We start from the raw sequence: 15,815 nt of genomic DNA, 5'->3' as shown, positions 1-15,815 counted from the left end.
TCATTTTCTACTGTGAAATCTTAGTTTAAGCATTTGTCATGGGCTGTTTTCACAGCACAACACAAGTAAATTAAGTTTTGGATTCTTAAATTAACCACGTGAATTATGTGAACCATAAATGAAATAAAACAAAATAATTTAATTGCTCAGGATTTATACCCCAGTTCTCACACAGCCCTCTCATTAGTCAGTAAATGGATCAAAAAAAATTTAAAAGGATTAAGCATATGTTTTTTGAAGCAATTTATAAGCTTTTTCTAGAGGACTTGAATTAGATTAGATCAAACATGCAGAACTCTTAAATGAAAGTTCTTACCCCTTTTTATATACAAAAACAAGAATGTAATAATTTCAACTCTATATCAACTTTGAAGCAGAGGGGGATGTAGAGTATTTAAATGTTTCAGCCTTCCATCCACCACAACACACACTCTCCTAGAGCCTTAAAGAAGATATTTAGTAGACATCATAACTGCATTATTATGCAGCTGGATTGTTGGTGTTAATGTGATTGATCTTTGTGATCGGGTTCGATCGGTGGAAAGACTCAGAAGAATTTCTGTCTCTACGCTCATAATAACATCTTGTTTTCCTGCTTTGTAGATGGGCATGTCTCCTTCCAGGATGCCCCAGGCCCAAGGCATGATGGCCGGACATGGCGGCAGCAACATGGTGGGCCAGACGGCCAACCAGGGGCAGTTTCTGGCTCAGACCCAGTTCCCCCCAGGTTCTGCTGCAGTCGCTGCAACAGGTGCCATGAACGTCACCGTGGGCCCCGGCATGGGTCAGCCACAGGCACAGGCTGCTGTCACCCAGGTGAGACACGAAGAGAGACGAGGAGTGCGGAGCTTTAGTAAGCTATGTTGGACAACTGATTGATTTGGCTGTTTTTGGTATTGCTATCCCTTTTAGAGATGCTAATTGCAACCAGCTGCTGGGGGACTAAACTCAAACTACTTTAACCAATCATACTACATACTAATTGCTCTTAAATTGTTCTTGTACCAATCACAAGGTGCCCTCTAAACCCCAAATTGTGTGTGGTGTTTGTCTGTTTGACCTTATGACTGTACGTTTGTCTGCTTCTCTTGTGTGTGTGTGTGTGTGTCTGCCTTGCCCTTTGTGTGTGTCCTTCTCTCCAGCAGCAGCAGCAGCAGCAGCAGCAGAACGCTAACCTCCCCATGAATGCACTTGGCCCCTCGCTGGGCCCTCAGCTAGCCTCCTCCCAAACCCCCTTGCACTCCACGCCTCCGCCTGCTGCCTCCTCCGCCTCCACGGCTGGGGGGGCCACTAACCTGCCGCACCCCCAGCCCTCCAGCCGCAGCTCCACCCCCACCCTCCCTGGCCCTGCCCCAGCCCAGAGTGCCACCCCGCCCTGCCCCACCCAGCCCCAACCCCAGGCGGAGCTCCCCGCAGCAGCACAGACGCAGCCCCCGCCTCAGCCCCCTACCACGCCGGTGAGACTGAGACCCTCCGCATGCCCTCCACTCTGAACCCCCCCCACCCCCCGTGCAAACTCCCATCCCTCTGACTGCCATGTATCAACCCGTCCCATCCACATCCACCTTTCTGTCTTAAAACTGCATCTTCACCACTTTTGTAGCATCCATCACAATGGGAATGTTACATCTTTCAACTTCAGGGAGCAATGAAATGAAAATGGGAGGTGTTCATCTGTGTCATGTCTTCAGTCCTGCATGCAAAAAAAAAAAATGTAGTGAAGCTGCTGCAAATAACCTCATATTTGTCTTTTCTTTGTCTGCCTCTGTCCCGCTCTTCCTCCCTCCTTTGTGTTTCAGCTGTCTCAGCCAGGAGCCAGTCTGGATAACCGGGTGCCCACACCAGCCTCAGCTGCCAGCGCCGACCTGCACTCGCAGCATGTTGGAGCAGACCTGCCTGTGCCGGAGGTCAAAGCAGAGACACACCACGACCAACAGGAGTTTGAGGCCGCTGGCGGCAAAACTGAGCCCAAGATGGAGGTGGGTCAGGGCTGCATGGCCAAATGGACTAAAAGCGTCAGTATTCTTAAAACAATGTGCTTGTCGGACGGTCAAACAGCATCTGACATCAAACCCCATTCGATGTTGGAATTGGAAATTTGACAAGCACTGTTGCTACTGCAGCTATTGCATACATCGTGTCCTGTTGAACCACGCTGCATTGTTCTGTGAAATAAAGCTTATGTTGCTTGAACATCTTATAATTCTATGATGCATATTATACAATTTAATGTATGATACATTCATTTATTTGATCATCAGTTCATACACTCATTATTTGGCTTTACTTTCAATTGATTCAATTTAATAAATATAACGCATTTTATATTGTAGGTCCCAAATCTTTTGTGTTGTTAATTTTAAACACACTCCTGACTCCACATTGTCAATAGGCAGTGAGCTCATTTGTCCTTGGCAGACATCAGTACCACACAGTTAAATAAATCAGTAGACTTGTTGATATATGAGCAAACCATCTTTCCGTCTGTGGGCACTGCAGCAGTAGGATAAGCATATTGCAGTGTGGAGTCAAAGGAGCTGCCTCAGGGATGCAAACACAAATGTCTTAACACAAGACACACAAGCGTGTGTCTTGTGTTGTGACAAAAGCCATCGACCTGAGTTAAGGTTTTAAATTTGACGGTGGTCTAATGAATCATTCGCCTGTTCGTCTGCAGACTGAGGACGACTCTGCGTCAACGTTGGTGAAGAAGGAGGAGCCAGAGGAAAAGCCGGAGCCGATGGAGGTGGAGGAGAAAAAGCCGGAAGTAAAGACAGAACCCAAAGAAGAGGAAGAGGGTGGAGCAAACAGCACAACCTCCTCATCTCCCTCTCAGTCACGGAGGAAAAGTGAGTCTGAAACCAGGGGATGAATAAAACCTGTGTAGAGTCTATATCTGATAGAAACAAGCTCCGCTCAGTAAGCAGAGCGGCATTTTGTTATTGCCAGAAATGTTCATACACCCACACTGTGCCAACTGTGAGACAGTTATGACTTATTTTGAGTTCCAGTAAAACTTATTAGTGCATCATTTTTAGCCTGGTTCGGACTCTGAACAGTGTCCAGACCAGTAGAATATCATGGACAAATCATGATTCCCGCTTGGATGCCACGTAACGCAACGATTCAGCTACTATTGATTTGTGAGCAAGTGATAATGTGGGTTAAATTTAGAAATGATCAAAACTCTTGCTCAGTCACGGAGCAAGTATTGCTGAATTACTGGAGACTTCCCAGAGGGAAGGCACAGTTCATGCTACTACACAGCATTAGTGCGACTAAACATTTTACAGTCATGTACGAGAGGTGTTTGTGTTGATGTGCCGTGCTGTTTCAGTTTGATGATGAGGAACAGGTGATAGGATACAGATCACAAAATGAAAGTTTGACTAAAGAGAGGTGTTCAATGAGTTTGATATATTTGTGAAACCAATTTTGCATTTTGCCCCAGAATTGCGCGACAGCGGACAAGACAAATATGTTGCAAATGTGTTACAGTAGCCTTCTCTCCTTCCTTCATGTTTAATGTACAGTAATCATTTCCCCTTTAACTGTTCTTTCTTTCTGTGTAACACTTGTCCTTTCATTACTTCTTCTTTTTTTTTTCAGTCTTTAAGCCCGAGGAGCTGCGCCAGGCTCTGATGCCGACTTTGGAGTCTCTCTACAGGCAGGATCCTGAGTCACTGCCTTTCAGACAGCCAGTAGACCCCATGCTTCTGGGTATCCCGGTAGGTAGTACATATACGCTTGTCACTTAAAATTTTCACTTTGGAGGACACGCATAATTCAGCTGCACTATTTCAGCTCTTTGGTCTCTAATACAATTTTTGTTTTCATCCTACTCTCTAGGATTACTTTGACATTGTTAAGAACCCGATAGATCTGTCCACCATAAAGCGTAAGCTCGACACGGGTCAATACCAGGAGCCCTGGCAGTACGTTGACGACGTCTGGCTGATGTTCAACAACGCCTGGCTCTACAACCGCAAGACGTCCCGTGTGTACAAGTACTGCTCCAAGCTGGCTGAGGTGTTTGAGTCAGAGATCGACCCAGTCATGCAGGGCCTCGGCTATTGCTGTGGGAGGAAGGTGAGATGGAGGGAGCAGACTACAGGGAGGTTAAAGATACAATAAATGGTGTAGGAAATACAGAAAAAGCATTGATTTCACTCTGAGCCGTGAAAAGCTGTCAGGTGTTGGCTGCCAAGTTACTAAAAATTCAGTGTTGACTTCTATTTTCACTCTTAGATTTAGTTTGGTAAAACGCACAAAAATAGCTTGGCTCTGTACGGCAAGCATGGACAAAATGTGGACAAGACACCAAAATATTCACAATCACATGGCAGAGATTAGACAAATTTAGATTCTAAACTTTAAACTACATCATTAACTAACTGAATTTCCTACTCCTGAAAGATTTGTTGAAAATTTTAGTTTGAAATGTTTTGACCGCCTTTGTCATCTCACTTGTGTTTGCAGTACGAGTTTTCTCCTCAAACCCTCTGTTGCTATGGCAAGCAACTCTGCACCATACCTACTGGAGGCACATACTACAGTTACCAGAACAGGTACCCCTATGTGTGTGTGTGTGTGTGTGTGTGTGTGTGTGTGTGTGTGGATGAAAGTCTGCAGTTACACCCTCACTGCATCATCTCATACATGTCACACATTGGCACGCACAGTTGCTTATTAAGCGTTTTGATGGGCAATAAATGCAGCCATTTGAACTGTATTACCCATCCCCCTGCAGCCTGGGATCTGTTCCTCTCTAACTCTAGAGGGACCACTGTGGTCCAGGCAGTACTGTCATCCTGACAGCTACAGATTTAATGGCTCTGCCTTTCGGTCCTGGCACGACATGAAACAACTAAATGGGTTTTGCTCACAACAACATTTATTAACAGCCAGGTTCCAGCATCGCATCCCATTCCCATAAAGGGAGACACTCTGAAGACTCTAAACCCAAAAGAGTGTCAGACAGCGAAAGCAGCGTGTTAATTGTTTTTCTCTCAGTATCTATCAAGAGACTGAGTAAATTCAGAATTCAGTGTTGCTGCCCTCTTCTTTGGTGAAGGCCACAAACAGCGTTGTCCATCACTGCTTTCTCCTCTCAGCTGAAAGCCAGCAGATAACGGTTTACACCATGTTCCCTTGCACCCCCTGCTGTATAAGCTGTGTAACTGCAGCCCTCTTTTTACACTTCGTCAGGGCACTTTGAGCGGAGCAGCGCAGCAGCAGTAGTGAAACAGCACAGCCTGACAGATAGCATGAGGCTCCTGCAGCGCAGTCCATTTACACTCTCAATGGGAGCTCAGGGATTCCCCGCTCTCTATTATAAAACATAAAAGACAAGTGTTATTTTGTGCACAGTTGTATTGGGCACACATAAACAAGTAGCTGAATACTAAACATTGCAGTTCAGTGGGAAAGAAGTTGTTCGGCTACGTTTATGGTGTCGAATGTGCTGAATGCTGAATGTGTGTTCTTACAGGTATCATTTCTGTGAGAAGTGCTTCAATGAGATCCAGGGGGAGAGTGTGACATTAGGAGATGATCCTGCACAGCCACAGACGTAAGTAAACCTCCCAGTGGAAAAAAAAATATCAAGTTGTAGTAGTCTGGCATGTTTAGAAACATACTGTGAGAGAAGACCTCTGCCCTTTTCATTGTTCTTGGAACTTGTCAAAAAATTTTTTAAATCGCGAAGTTACATTTCCATCTTGTTCATCAGAGTAACGAGTCAGATTCAGAACAGAAATTATACATCTCATAGACAAAATCCTGCTCCGACTGCAGCTGGAGGCATCATGTTTTCACGTTGTACATCTGTACCCATACCTGTTCATCCATCCGTCCGATTCTTGTGAATGCGATATCTCAGGAACGCCTGGAGGGAATTTCATTACGTTTGTCACAGACATCTCCCTGGACTTAAGGATGAACTGGTTAGAATTTGGCGATCAAAGGTCAAACGTCACTGTGAGCTCACAGAACACGTTTTTGGCCATAGCTCAAGAATTCATATGCTAATTATGACAAAATACACAGAATGCAGTTCACTTCAATTCCTGCAGAGTCTTGACTGGTTGGCGGAGGTATACAGCCAACCAGTTTGCAACATAAGCAGCAGAGAAAAAAAATACTTAAACGTCCTCCAGAGTTTCTAGTAAAATATTGAAAATGTCTTCAGTTTTTAGTCCACATGCCCACATGTTGACTACAAAGGCCAAATTTTGTAATGTGTTGAAGTTGTTACCATGACTCAGCCAGCAATGAGAAACACACAGAGCTGGACACTGAAAAACTGTTACTCTTACTAACTTTCACTTTTCTTTTCTCTTACCCTTCAGGATGATATCAAAAGACCAGTTTGAACGGAAGAAGAATGATGTTCTCGACCCCGAACCGTGAGTATTTACAAACCCCACAACCCTTTCATGAGATGGACTAACGCTGACAGAAAGCATTTTGTTTTTGAGCTTCCTTTCTACATCTTAGTTTCATTAGCGTTGAGCGATCACTTTACTCCTGTTTCCTCCTTTTGTGTTCCGGATCACATCTTTAAAAGTTATTTTCTACCACCCACATCTGGCTTTGTTTTTGTGCGTTTGGTGCACAGTCTGCATATTTTCTCTGTGGAGCGCTCTGATCAATCACTTTGGTTTCAGTGAAGCTCCAGGGCAACTCAGCAACGCCACCTGCTGAGTGGAACTCAGAACTCTCTGTGTCCGATGAGAGTTTTTCCATCAGAGAGACACAAGCACTTTGACACGCAGTGATCGCCTTTCTCGTTATCATTGTGACTTATTGTTTAAATTAGATGCAGAATACTTAATAAACCTCCCACAAAGGCGCACTTGCATTGGCTGGCTTGCAAGTGCGTAACGACTGGAGGAACATTAACTTGAATGGAGATGTTTGTGTTGCTTGCTGTTTCAACAGTTAAGATAACAACATTCATACAAATGATGGCCAATGAAAACATGACTTGGACAGTTTAATGAGCCAGAACAATGTTTTTCCGTTTGTTTCTTTTATGCGCCTGAAAATTCAAATTCTCAGTCCAGTCCAGGTCAGAGCAGTGAGTTGGACTGTGCAGGTGCCTTTAATTTAGCACTACTTTGCATTTTGAACATTTGGTTTCAAGTCTAATGTTCGTGTTCTGTGTTCTTCAGGTTTGTTGAATGTAAAGATTGTGGACGGAAAATGCACCAGATATGCGTCTTACACTACGAGGTTATTTGGCCATCTGGGTGAGATGTCAAAATCAAGCTTCTTCTACATAGACTTTTTTTTTTTTTGCACATTTTATGTACTGATTGTAATTATAAGTTTTACTTATCTTTCTTGCTCTTTTTCCAGATTCATTTGTGACAATTGTTTGAAGAAGAGTGGAAAAACACGGAAGGAGAACAAGTTCTCTGCAAAAAGTTAGTGCCCTTCTTTATATTCATTAGCTCCTTTTTCTGACTCATCCTCACATATTAAGTTTTTTGCTTAAGAATGACTAAAAGGATTATCCAAACAGTTGCAGATTATTTTTTTGGTTTGTCAGCTAATGGATTGCTGCAGCTGTAATAGTCATAGACTTAAATCTTTGTGAACCAGCTGTCCCTGTAGTGTTTTGTGCAGTGTTCAAAATGTCAACAGATTACTTCAGTTTTGTCTCACAAGCACACGAGACAGTATAAACCACCTCCGTCTGCACATGTGCTGCATGTGTATCTCAGTGGTTTTCCTGCAGTGACAGCTGTTCTTTTTGTTGTGGTTTCACTGATATTCTTCCCTGGTGTTTTTTAGCCCTGGAGAACACATCTGACCTTTAGGGCATATGGTGCACACAGATTTGAGCTCTCATTGTCTCACATAAACCATCACTAGCGTCGCAGTCTTGTGCTTTGCTTGTTGTTGTAACCTGACAGCTACTGTAGGTAATTTCAGATATATTATAACCCTTTCTTTTCTTTCATCCTGGAAAGTTGACAGAATGGACGGTTTTGAAATATTTCTCCTGTGTTTGTTCACCGTAGGGCTGCAGTCGACACGATTGGGAATGTACATAGAGGACCGTGTGAACAAATACTTGAAGAGACAGAACCACCCAGAGGCCGGAGAGGTGTTTGTGCGAGTGGTGGCGAGCTCCGACAAAACGGTGGAGGTTAAGCCAGGCATGAAAGCCAGGTGAGAGCATCGCTAACCACAGAAAGACAGGAAGTCTGAGTGACGGTGTTTAATGTGAGATTTTTATCTAGAGTTTTCCCCATTCAGGTCCAACACCGTCTCTAAAAGCTTAGAATTCTAAGTAATATATGCTTTGGTTTGTTAAACATCTTCACTGCTTCGTGGTTTATATTTTTTTGTTATTATTTATTATTTATCAACCAGACAACAAGATGAGGGAGGCCATAATGCTGGAGACAACCAAATACCTGTCTCGACCTCTTTGATTTGTAGGCTCACTGGAACAGCTTGTATTTGTCCTGAGCTTATTTTATTGTCCCTGCCATACAAAGCTCAATGCCCTCTATAAAGCTTTTATGCCACTCAGAGTGATTGTGGAACCTGCATGTTTGACAAGATAGAGTGCACACCCTCGCTGAGTACCTCAGAGGGCTGTTCACCGTTTCCCCGCGCAAGATCAAAGTCTGCGATGCTCGTCCCATCCTCGCAGGGAGGAGGCCCCTAAACCAAGAACCTGTTATCTTCAGGTGGATTGATTTAAGGCTGTTTGCGTTTTATTGACTCAAGGCCACTTGACTTGAATTGTCCCATTATGCTCTCAAGTGTCTCTAAAACCAGCGACACACAAGGAAACATCCCGGACATCTTGTGACTGTTGTTTTCTGGATGCCTTTAAACTACTATACGTTTTCTATATACTATATTATGCACCTGAGGAATACTTTATCTTGGAATTTTGTTTTAAAAGATTTTGTGGTAACATACCTTTAATCTTTGCCCAAATAAAGTATTATAAAAATATTTGACACTTTTTACAGTCCACAGCTTCATATCACCCCCAGATGGTATGACAAAATGTTAAAAATGCCATAGATCATGAAATCTTATCATACCCTTCACACATTTTAATAGTTATTTTTAGGCCTCTGCACTGGCAGCATTATGTTTTTTGGTTGTCCGTCCGTTTGTCCCAGTCAGGTGAACACGATATCTCAGGAAACATTGATGTAAGGTGCAACTTGACAGGTTGGCAGAGACGTTCAAACTCAGGGTGGTAATTGAAGTTTCTTTTTTTTTTTTTTTTGGACAGGTTTGTGGACACAGGTGAAATGCCCGAGGCCTTTCCCTACAGAACCAAAGCACTTTTCGCCTTTGAGGAGATTGACGGTGTGGACGTTTGCTTCTTTGGCATGCACGTGCAGGAGTATGGCTCCGAGTGCCCATTCCCCAACACTAGGTCTGTACATATAATTATTACATGTAGTATATGTATTGAGAAAATAGCATTTTAGCTGGCATCTCACATGTGAAGTTTACCATGTTCCCTCTCTCTACCCCTGCAGACGGGTCTACATATCATACCTTGACAGTATTCACTTCTTCAGACCTCGGATTCTACGAACAGCAGTGTACCACGAGATCCTCATCGGCTATCTAGAATATGTCAAAAAACTCGGGTAAGCCTCTCCCTTCTACTCCTCTTCTTCACCTCTCTAAGTCTTACAAAATGGGGAAGAGTCTTGGGAAAACACTTTGTGATGGGATTCCAGGGGAACAGATAAAGATAATCTTTACACAGTCTCTCTGGTCTGATTTCCGCGGTGTGTATTTCTGCAGGTACGCCCAGGGCCACATCTGGGCATGCCCTCCAAGTGAAGGAGATGACTACATCTTCCACTGCCATCCTCCTGATCAGAAGATCCCCAAGCCTAAGAGGCTGCAGGAGTGGTACAGGAAGATGCTGGACAAGGCCTTTGCAGAGAGGATCCTACATGACTACAAGGTATGGAGAGATTTTCTTTCAAACAGGCCAAGAAGGCTTGTGTCTGAGTATGTGGCTCAGAGTATGCACATTTACATGAGCATTCAAAACCTTGATTTGTTAAGAGAGCCTTGTTTTGGTTTTGGTTTTGATTTTCGGTGTTTCTGATCACATCCCTGTTCAAAGTTGTGTGAATTGTACTAGTTCTGTTCAGAACACATTTGCTGCTACACAAAACATGTAAAAGCGCAATGTGTTGGCTCACTGAAAACAAGCAAAATACATTTTTAACAATCATGATTTATTTATTTATTTATTTTTTGTTCCACTCAGGACATCTTCAAACAGGCGACTGAGGACCGACTGACCAGCGCCAATGAGCTGCCCTACTTCGAAGGCGACTTCTGGCCCAACGTGCTGGAGGAGAGCATCAAGGAGCTGGAGCAGGAGGAGGAGGAGAGGAAGAAAGAGGAGAACACAGCTGCCTCTGAAACTCCTGAGGTCAGAACTTTGTATCATGGTTTGATGATGTGGTAACAGAGTAGATAGTAATTTATAGATGGATTTATATACATTGAATCATAATAACCACTTATTCCCTTAAGCCTCAGAATATTGTTGTCAGCATTAAAATGAGTCAAATTCGATTCATTTTAATAATGAGAAGTTAGGTAAAGGTGACATAGTTTAACTGAATAATACAAGACTGTCTGGAAAATAACAAAAATCCTCTCAACTAACACGACAGATTGAAACAATCTGTCAGTGGTCAACACGGTGAGAAAATGTAATAACTAAATACGCTGTTTTTTTTTTTTTATATCTGTCCTTCTCTCCCTCAGGGTACGCCAGGTGACAGCAAAAATGCTAAGAAGAAGAACAACAAGAAGACCAATAAAAACAAGAGCAGCGTGAGCCGAGCCAATAAGAAGAAGCCTGGGATGCCGAATGTAGCCAATGATTTGTCCCAGAAGCTGTACGCTACCATGGAGAAGCACAAAGAGGTCTGACTTGTTTTGTTTTTACGTCGTTTAAGTGTTTCCTTACTATTTAACAAAATGCTTTCACTCCAGATGTAATTTTTTGAAAGTAAATCTTTGAATATTTACAAAGATAATACCTGTTTCAGTCGCACTCATACTTCTCTGTCTCTCAATTGTGTCTTTTTCTCTGTCTGCTGAAGGTGTTCTTTGTGATCCACCTCCACTCTGGTCCCATGGTCAACACCCTGCCACCCATCATTGACCCCGACCCCTTGCTGTCCTGTGACCTGATGGATGGCCGAGATGCCTTCCTGACTCTGGCCAGGGACAAGCACTGGGAGTTCAGCTCCCTCAGGAGGTGCAAGTGGAGCACCATGTGTATGCTGGTTGAGTTGCACAACCAGGGACAGGACCGCTTTGTTTACACTTGCAATGAGTGTAAGCACCATGTGGAGACACGCTGGCACTGCACCGTGTGTGAGGTGAGTTACTGCTGATAATGTGCTGTACTGCTTTTTTATGCTGGAATTTCTCAAGTCTGAAATAATTAGAAAATCATTTCCAAGTGAAAGTCTGTCCGTTTTTAAATAAGCTGGCAAGGACAAACATACAGATGAATGTGGAATGATGCTGATGGACCAGATCAAAGAGATCATTTGTGAAACTTTTGATAAATATATTTATCAGACTTGGTTAATGACGGCGTCCCCCCTCCTGTCTCCCTTTTCTTAGGACTTTGATCTGTGCATCAATTGTTATAACACGAAGGGCCACGAGCACCAGATGGTGAAGTGGGGCCTTGGCCTGGACGACGACAACAACAGCCAGAGTGGAGAGGCCTCCAAGAGCCCACAGGAGAGCCGCCGGCTCAGTATCCAACGCTGCATCCAGTCCCTGGTCCACGCTTGTCAGTGTCGCAACGCCAACTGCTCTCTGCCGTCCTGCCAGAAGATGAAGCGAGTGGTGCAGCACACCAAGGGCTGCAAGCGCAAAACCAACGGCGGCTGCCCTGTGTGCAAGCAGCTTATTGCTTTATGTTGTTACCACGCAAAGCACTGTCAGGAGAACAAGTGTCCTGTCCCGTTCTGCCTGAACATCAAGCACAAGCTTCGCCAGCAGCAGCTGCAGCACAGGCTCCAGCAGGCCCAGCTGATGAGGAGAAGAATGGCCAGCATGCAAGGAAGAACCATGCCGCTGCCGTCCCCACCGGCCACAGCTGCCCCCAGTACTCCCACTTCCCATGCCCAACCCAACACTCCCCAGACACCTCAGCAGCCGCTCTCCAACCAGCCACAGACCCCCAACTCAGCCGGCGTTATGTCCCCTTCTTTCCCCAACGCACCTCGCAATGGTCAGCCTCAAACACCAGTATCCCAGGGAAAGCCTGGGCCCCAGGCCTCACCTCTCCCCCAGCAGCAGTCTCCTCACCCCCAGCCGCCCCAGCCACCTCAGCAGCTACAGCAGCAGCCTCCCCTTGCTGCAGTCAAGATGGCACGGCATATCGAGATGATGGCACAGGCCCAGCAGAACCAGAACTACCGGGTCAACATGAACGGCTTGCCCATGAACCCCCAGCAGCCACAGCAGCGCATGACAGGACCAATGCAGCCACCCATGCAGATGGTGCCAGGGCCCCGGGGACCACAGGTCATGCAAACCGGCATGGCCCCAGGACAGTGGCCCGGAGCTGCAGGGCCCATGCAGGCAGCTCAGACTCAGCAACCAGGCCTTGTTCCAGGCCAGACCCCACAGCAGGCCATGACCATTCAGCGAGCCATGATGTCCCCAGGGCAGCAACCTCCGCAGGGCCAGAGGATGCTGATACCACAGCAACCCGGTGCCCGGCCACAAACACCCCAGAGACCTGGTGCTATACCCCCCAACGCCCTGCAGGACCTTTTACGCACCCTCAAGTCTCCCAGCTCACCCCAGCAGCAGCAGCAGGTCCTCAATATTCTCAAATCAAACCCTCAGCTAATGGCTGCTTTCATCAAACAGCGAACAGCCAAGTACCACGCCAACCAGCCGCAGCAGCAGCAACAGCAGCAGCAGCAGCAGCAAGCAGGTCAACAGCAACAGCCCGGCATGCCAACAATGCAAGCCATGGCCATGCCAGGGGCAGTGCAGAGGCCGGGGATGCCCCCGCAGCAGCCCCAGCAGCCTCCTGCACAGGGCATGACGGCATTGGGGGCTCAAGGGCAGCTTCTCAACGCAGCACACACCAACCCCCAGATTCAGGAGCTCTACCGTCGGCAGCTCTTAAGACAGCAGCAACAACAACAACAACAGCAGCAGCAACAACAACAACAACAGCAGCAACAACAGCAGCAGCAACAGCAACAGCAGCAGCAGCAGCAGGGAGTGATGCCTCAGGGCCACCCTGGCCAGTTCCCTGCACAGACGCAGGGTACAGCAGCTACGTACTCCCAGCTCCGCATGCAGCAGCAGCAACAGCAGATAGCCATGCAGGCGGGCGCAGGAGCAGCTGGGGGACCCATGGGCCAACTGCCACCCATGGCTCAGATGGCCCAGCCTGGGATGGGGATGGATTCCACCCAGAACTTGCTGCATCAGCGAATGCTCCAGCAGCAACAGCAGCAGCAACAACAGCAGCAGCAGCAACTTCCCCAGCAGCAGCAGGCCGTCCTCAAGCAGCAGATGGGCTCACCTGCCCAGCCCAGCCCAATGAGCCCCCAGACCCATTTGCTGGCCGGCCAGCCACAGGGTGGAGCCCACCTCCCTGGCCAGCCTGCACTAGCCAACGCGCTCAGCAACCAGGTCCGTTCCCCCGCACCCGTCCAGTCCCCCTGTCCACCTTCGCAACAGCAGCCACAGCCGCCACATTCCAGTCCCTCGCCGCAGGTCCAGAACCAGCCCCAGCCCTCGCCGCAGCACCCACCTCCACCACACACAGGCTCCCCCCACCCAGGACTCGGGGGCCCACTGCAGTCCATGGAGCAGGGACACTTGGGGACACCAGAACAGAGTGCCATGCTACCGCAGCTTAACACACCCAACAGAGGGGGGCTGAACAGTGACTTGGGGATGGTGGGAGACGCTACAGGGGACACTCTGGAGAAGTTTGTGGAGGGATTGTAGCATTTCTGCTGGGAACTAAGGAACACAATCTCTCTCCCAGGGACCCATCTTCTCACTCCTCCTCTTCCTCCTACTCCCTCAGACTCTTTATGCCGTTAGAGGGCTTTGTTTTTTTCTTTCTAAGGTTGAGAACGGTTTTTTTGTACTGACATGTAAAAAGTTTCAACTGTTGTAAAAAGAAAAAAGAAAATTTGGTCGAGAAAAAAAACAAAGTCAAAAAAAAAGTCAACACTTCTAGGGAATGAAATTATTTCCTAAACCCGAGCGGAAGGGTATTTCTTCCCTAAGATGTTGAGGGATTTGCAAGTTGCTTCTTAAATGAAATTTAAATCACAAAGAATATATTTTTTGGTTGAGACCAAATGTGTTCAATACTCAATTTATTTTTGGTTTGTTTTTGGTATGGTTTCATGCCTTTCTCGTTTCTCGTTTTTTTTTTTTTGTTCCTTTTTTTTCTTTTTTTTAAGAAAATGTACAATTGCATTATATTATTCATATCTTTTTATTTTGTACCTTTGGAGAAAAAAAAAACTTTTTTGTGTTGAAACTGTAAAATAATTTGTCTGGGAATTGGGCCAGGTTTTTGTTCTCTTCTCATACTGTCATTCCTGGCAATTGTAATCTAGTGTTGTACCATTACTCCAGGACGATGCGTTCAGGGACAGAGACTGCTCCCTTCCTCTTTGTGTGTATGAAGAGCACTCAGTTGTATGAAAATAGGAAATGGACTGCGCCAGGTTGTGTATACACGGGCATGTATGCAGGCACACATTAAGACACTGACACAAACCCTCACAGTCACTAAGAGAAACCCAGCTCTGACTGGTTTCACCAACACAGACAACAAGGACTGCAACCTACATCTCAGTTGCCTGGAATTTGGAAAATCTGTCTTGCAGGTGTAGAAAATTGATGCTTTGACATTAAAAAGAATTTGTCATACTTTTTTTTTTGTCATACAAATGTTGTAAAGTGTAAAGAGAGTGTGAGAAAGAGACCAGCCCCCTAAGCTGAGGTGGAATGATCACCGGTTGTTTGTAGGCCACATCTCGGATGACGCCCCATCCTCTAAATTTTACACTAAGTTGTGTGCTATCTAGGGATGAAGGGCACATTTGAGATTCACCCTGAGGAAAACTAAATGTTATATCAACCTTCGTTCCTCTCTCATAAAAACTTGAATTAGGGGGATTTACTTTTTCTCCTATTGTAAATCAAGTTATTAAGCAAAATACTATAAATATAAGGAAGAGAGAATGAAATCACTGTATAAACTGGTAAAAGACTCATTTCTTACTTATATACCATATTGTTAAATAAACTGTGTGCAACAGAAGAACTCCAGTACTCTGTTGACTAAATAATGCGGCATCACTCCTCCTGTTGGTTTGTGTTTACTTGTTTCTACTCCACAGTGTTTTATCATCAGGTCACCAGCAGCAGTGGGGAGAAAAACTAGTGATAGAAGTCTAAAAAGTGTCTCTTAAACATGCAGCTGCAGTGGAAGCCCCACGTCTGCGCATTTCTGCACCAAAATCACATTTATTTCTGATGAAACCAGTTCTTTTGAGGTCGTCCTGAACATCGATGCTCCACCTTAGATTAGATTAGAGAAGTGTGTGAGTTTGCAAGTGTTGTCACAGCTTAGGTGGTTTACATGCAGCGATGCAGCACATCACAGATAGAGCTTGCATTTCAGAAAGTGTGAAAAGGTCATTTCACTAGGCTTTTTTTTTATCAGTTACTTGCAGGGATAAATAAAGGATAAATATCTTACCTTTATTTGATAG

General features: G+C 45.4%; 1 protein-coding gene across 4 annotated transcripts in view; it reads left to right on the top strand.

The window, feature by feature from the left end:
* crebbpa (CREB binding protein a) overlaps positions 1-15,391 on the top strand; it is a 43,073-nt gene extending 27,682 nt beyond the window's left edge. The window contains exons 13-31 of one of the 4 annotated variants that reach the window (XM_041036109.1): positions 604-816; positions 1,152-1,457; positions 1,800-1,979; positions 2,678-2,849; positions 3,610-3,728; positions 3,850-4,089; positions 4,480-4,568; positions 5,492-5,572; positions 6,351-6,407; positions 7,176-7,253; positions 7,363-7,430; positions 8,031-8,181; positions 9,272-9,418; positions 9,525-9,638; positions 9,799-9,964; positions 10,277-10,444; positions 10,786-10,947; positions 11,127-11,408; positions 11,659-15,391. In XM_041036109.1, the coding sequence (XP_040892043.1) occupies positions 604-816; positions 1,152-1,457; positions 1,800-1,979; positions 2,678-2,849; positions 3,610-3,728; positions 3,850-4,089; positions 4,480-4,568; positions 5,492-5,572; positions 6,351-6,407; positions 7,176-7,253; positions 7,363-7,430; positions 8,031-8,181; positions 9,272-9,418; positions 9,525-9,638; positions 9,799-9,964; positions 10,277-10,444; positions 10,786-10,947; positions 11,127-11,408; positions 11,659-14,025 (5,160 nt within the window). In that variant the 3' untranslated portion in view covers positions 14,026-15,391. Of the gene's footprint in view, positions 1-603; positions 817-1,145; positions 1,458-1,799; positions 1,980-2,677; positions 2,850-3,609; positions 3,729-3,849; positions 4,090-4,479; positions 4,569-5,491; positions 5,573-6,350; positions 6,408-7,175; positions 7,254-7,362; positions 7,431-8,030; positions 8,182-9,271; positions 9,419-9,524; positions 9,639-9,798; positions 9,965-10,276; positions 10,445-10,785; positions 10,948-11,126; positions 11,409-11,658 lie in introns of all 4 variants that reach the window. The other 3 variants (XM_041036108.1, XM_041036107.1, XM_041036110.1) reach the window with 3 other exon arrangements.
* Positions 15,392-15,815: the final 424 nt, after the last annotated feature.

Source organism: Toxotes jaculatrix, chromosome 4 (genome assembly GCF_017976425.1).
Source record: "Toxotes jaculatrix isolate fToxJac2 chromosome 4, fToxJac2.pri, whole genome shotgun sequence".
Classification (NCBI taxonomy): domain Eukaryota; kingdom Metazoa; phylum Chordata; class Actinopteri; family Toxotidae; genus Toxotes; species Toxotes jaculatrix.
Note: the sequence above shows the minus strand (reverse complement) of the source record. Positions and strands in the feature narration are given on the sequence as shown.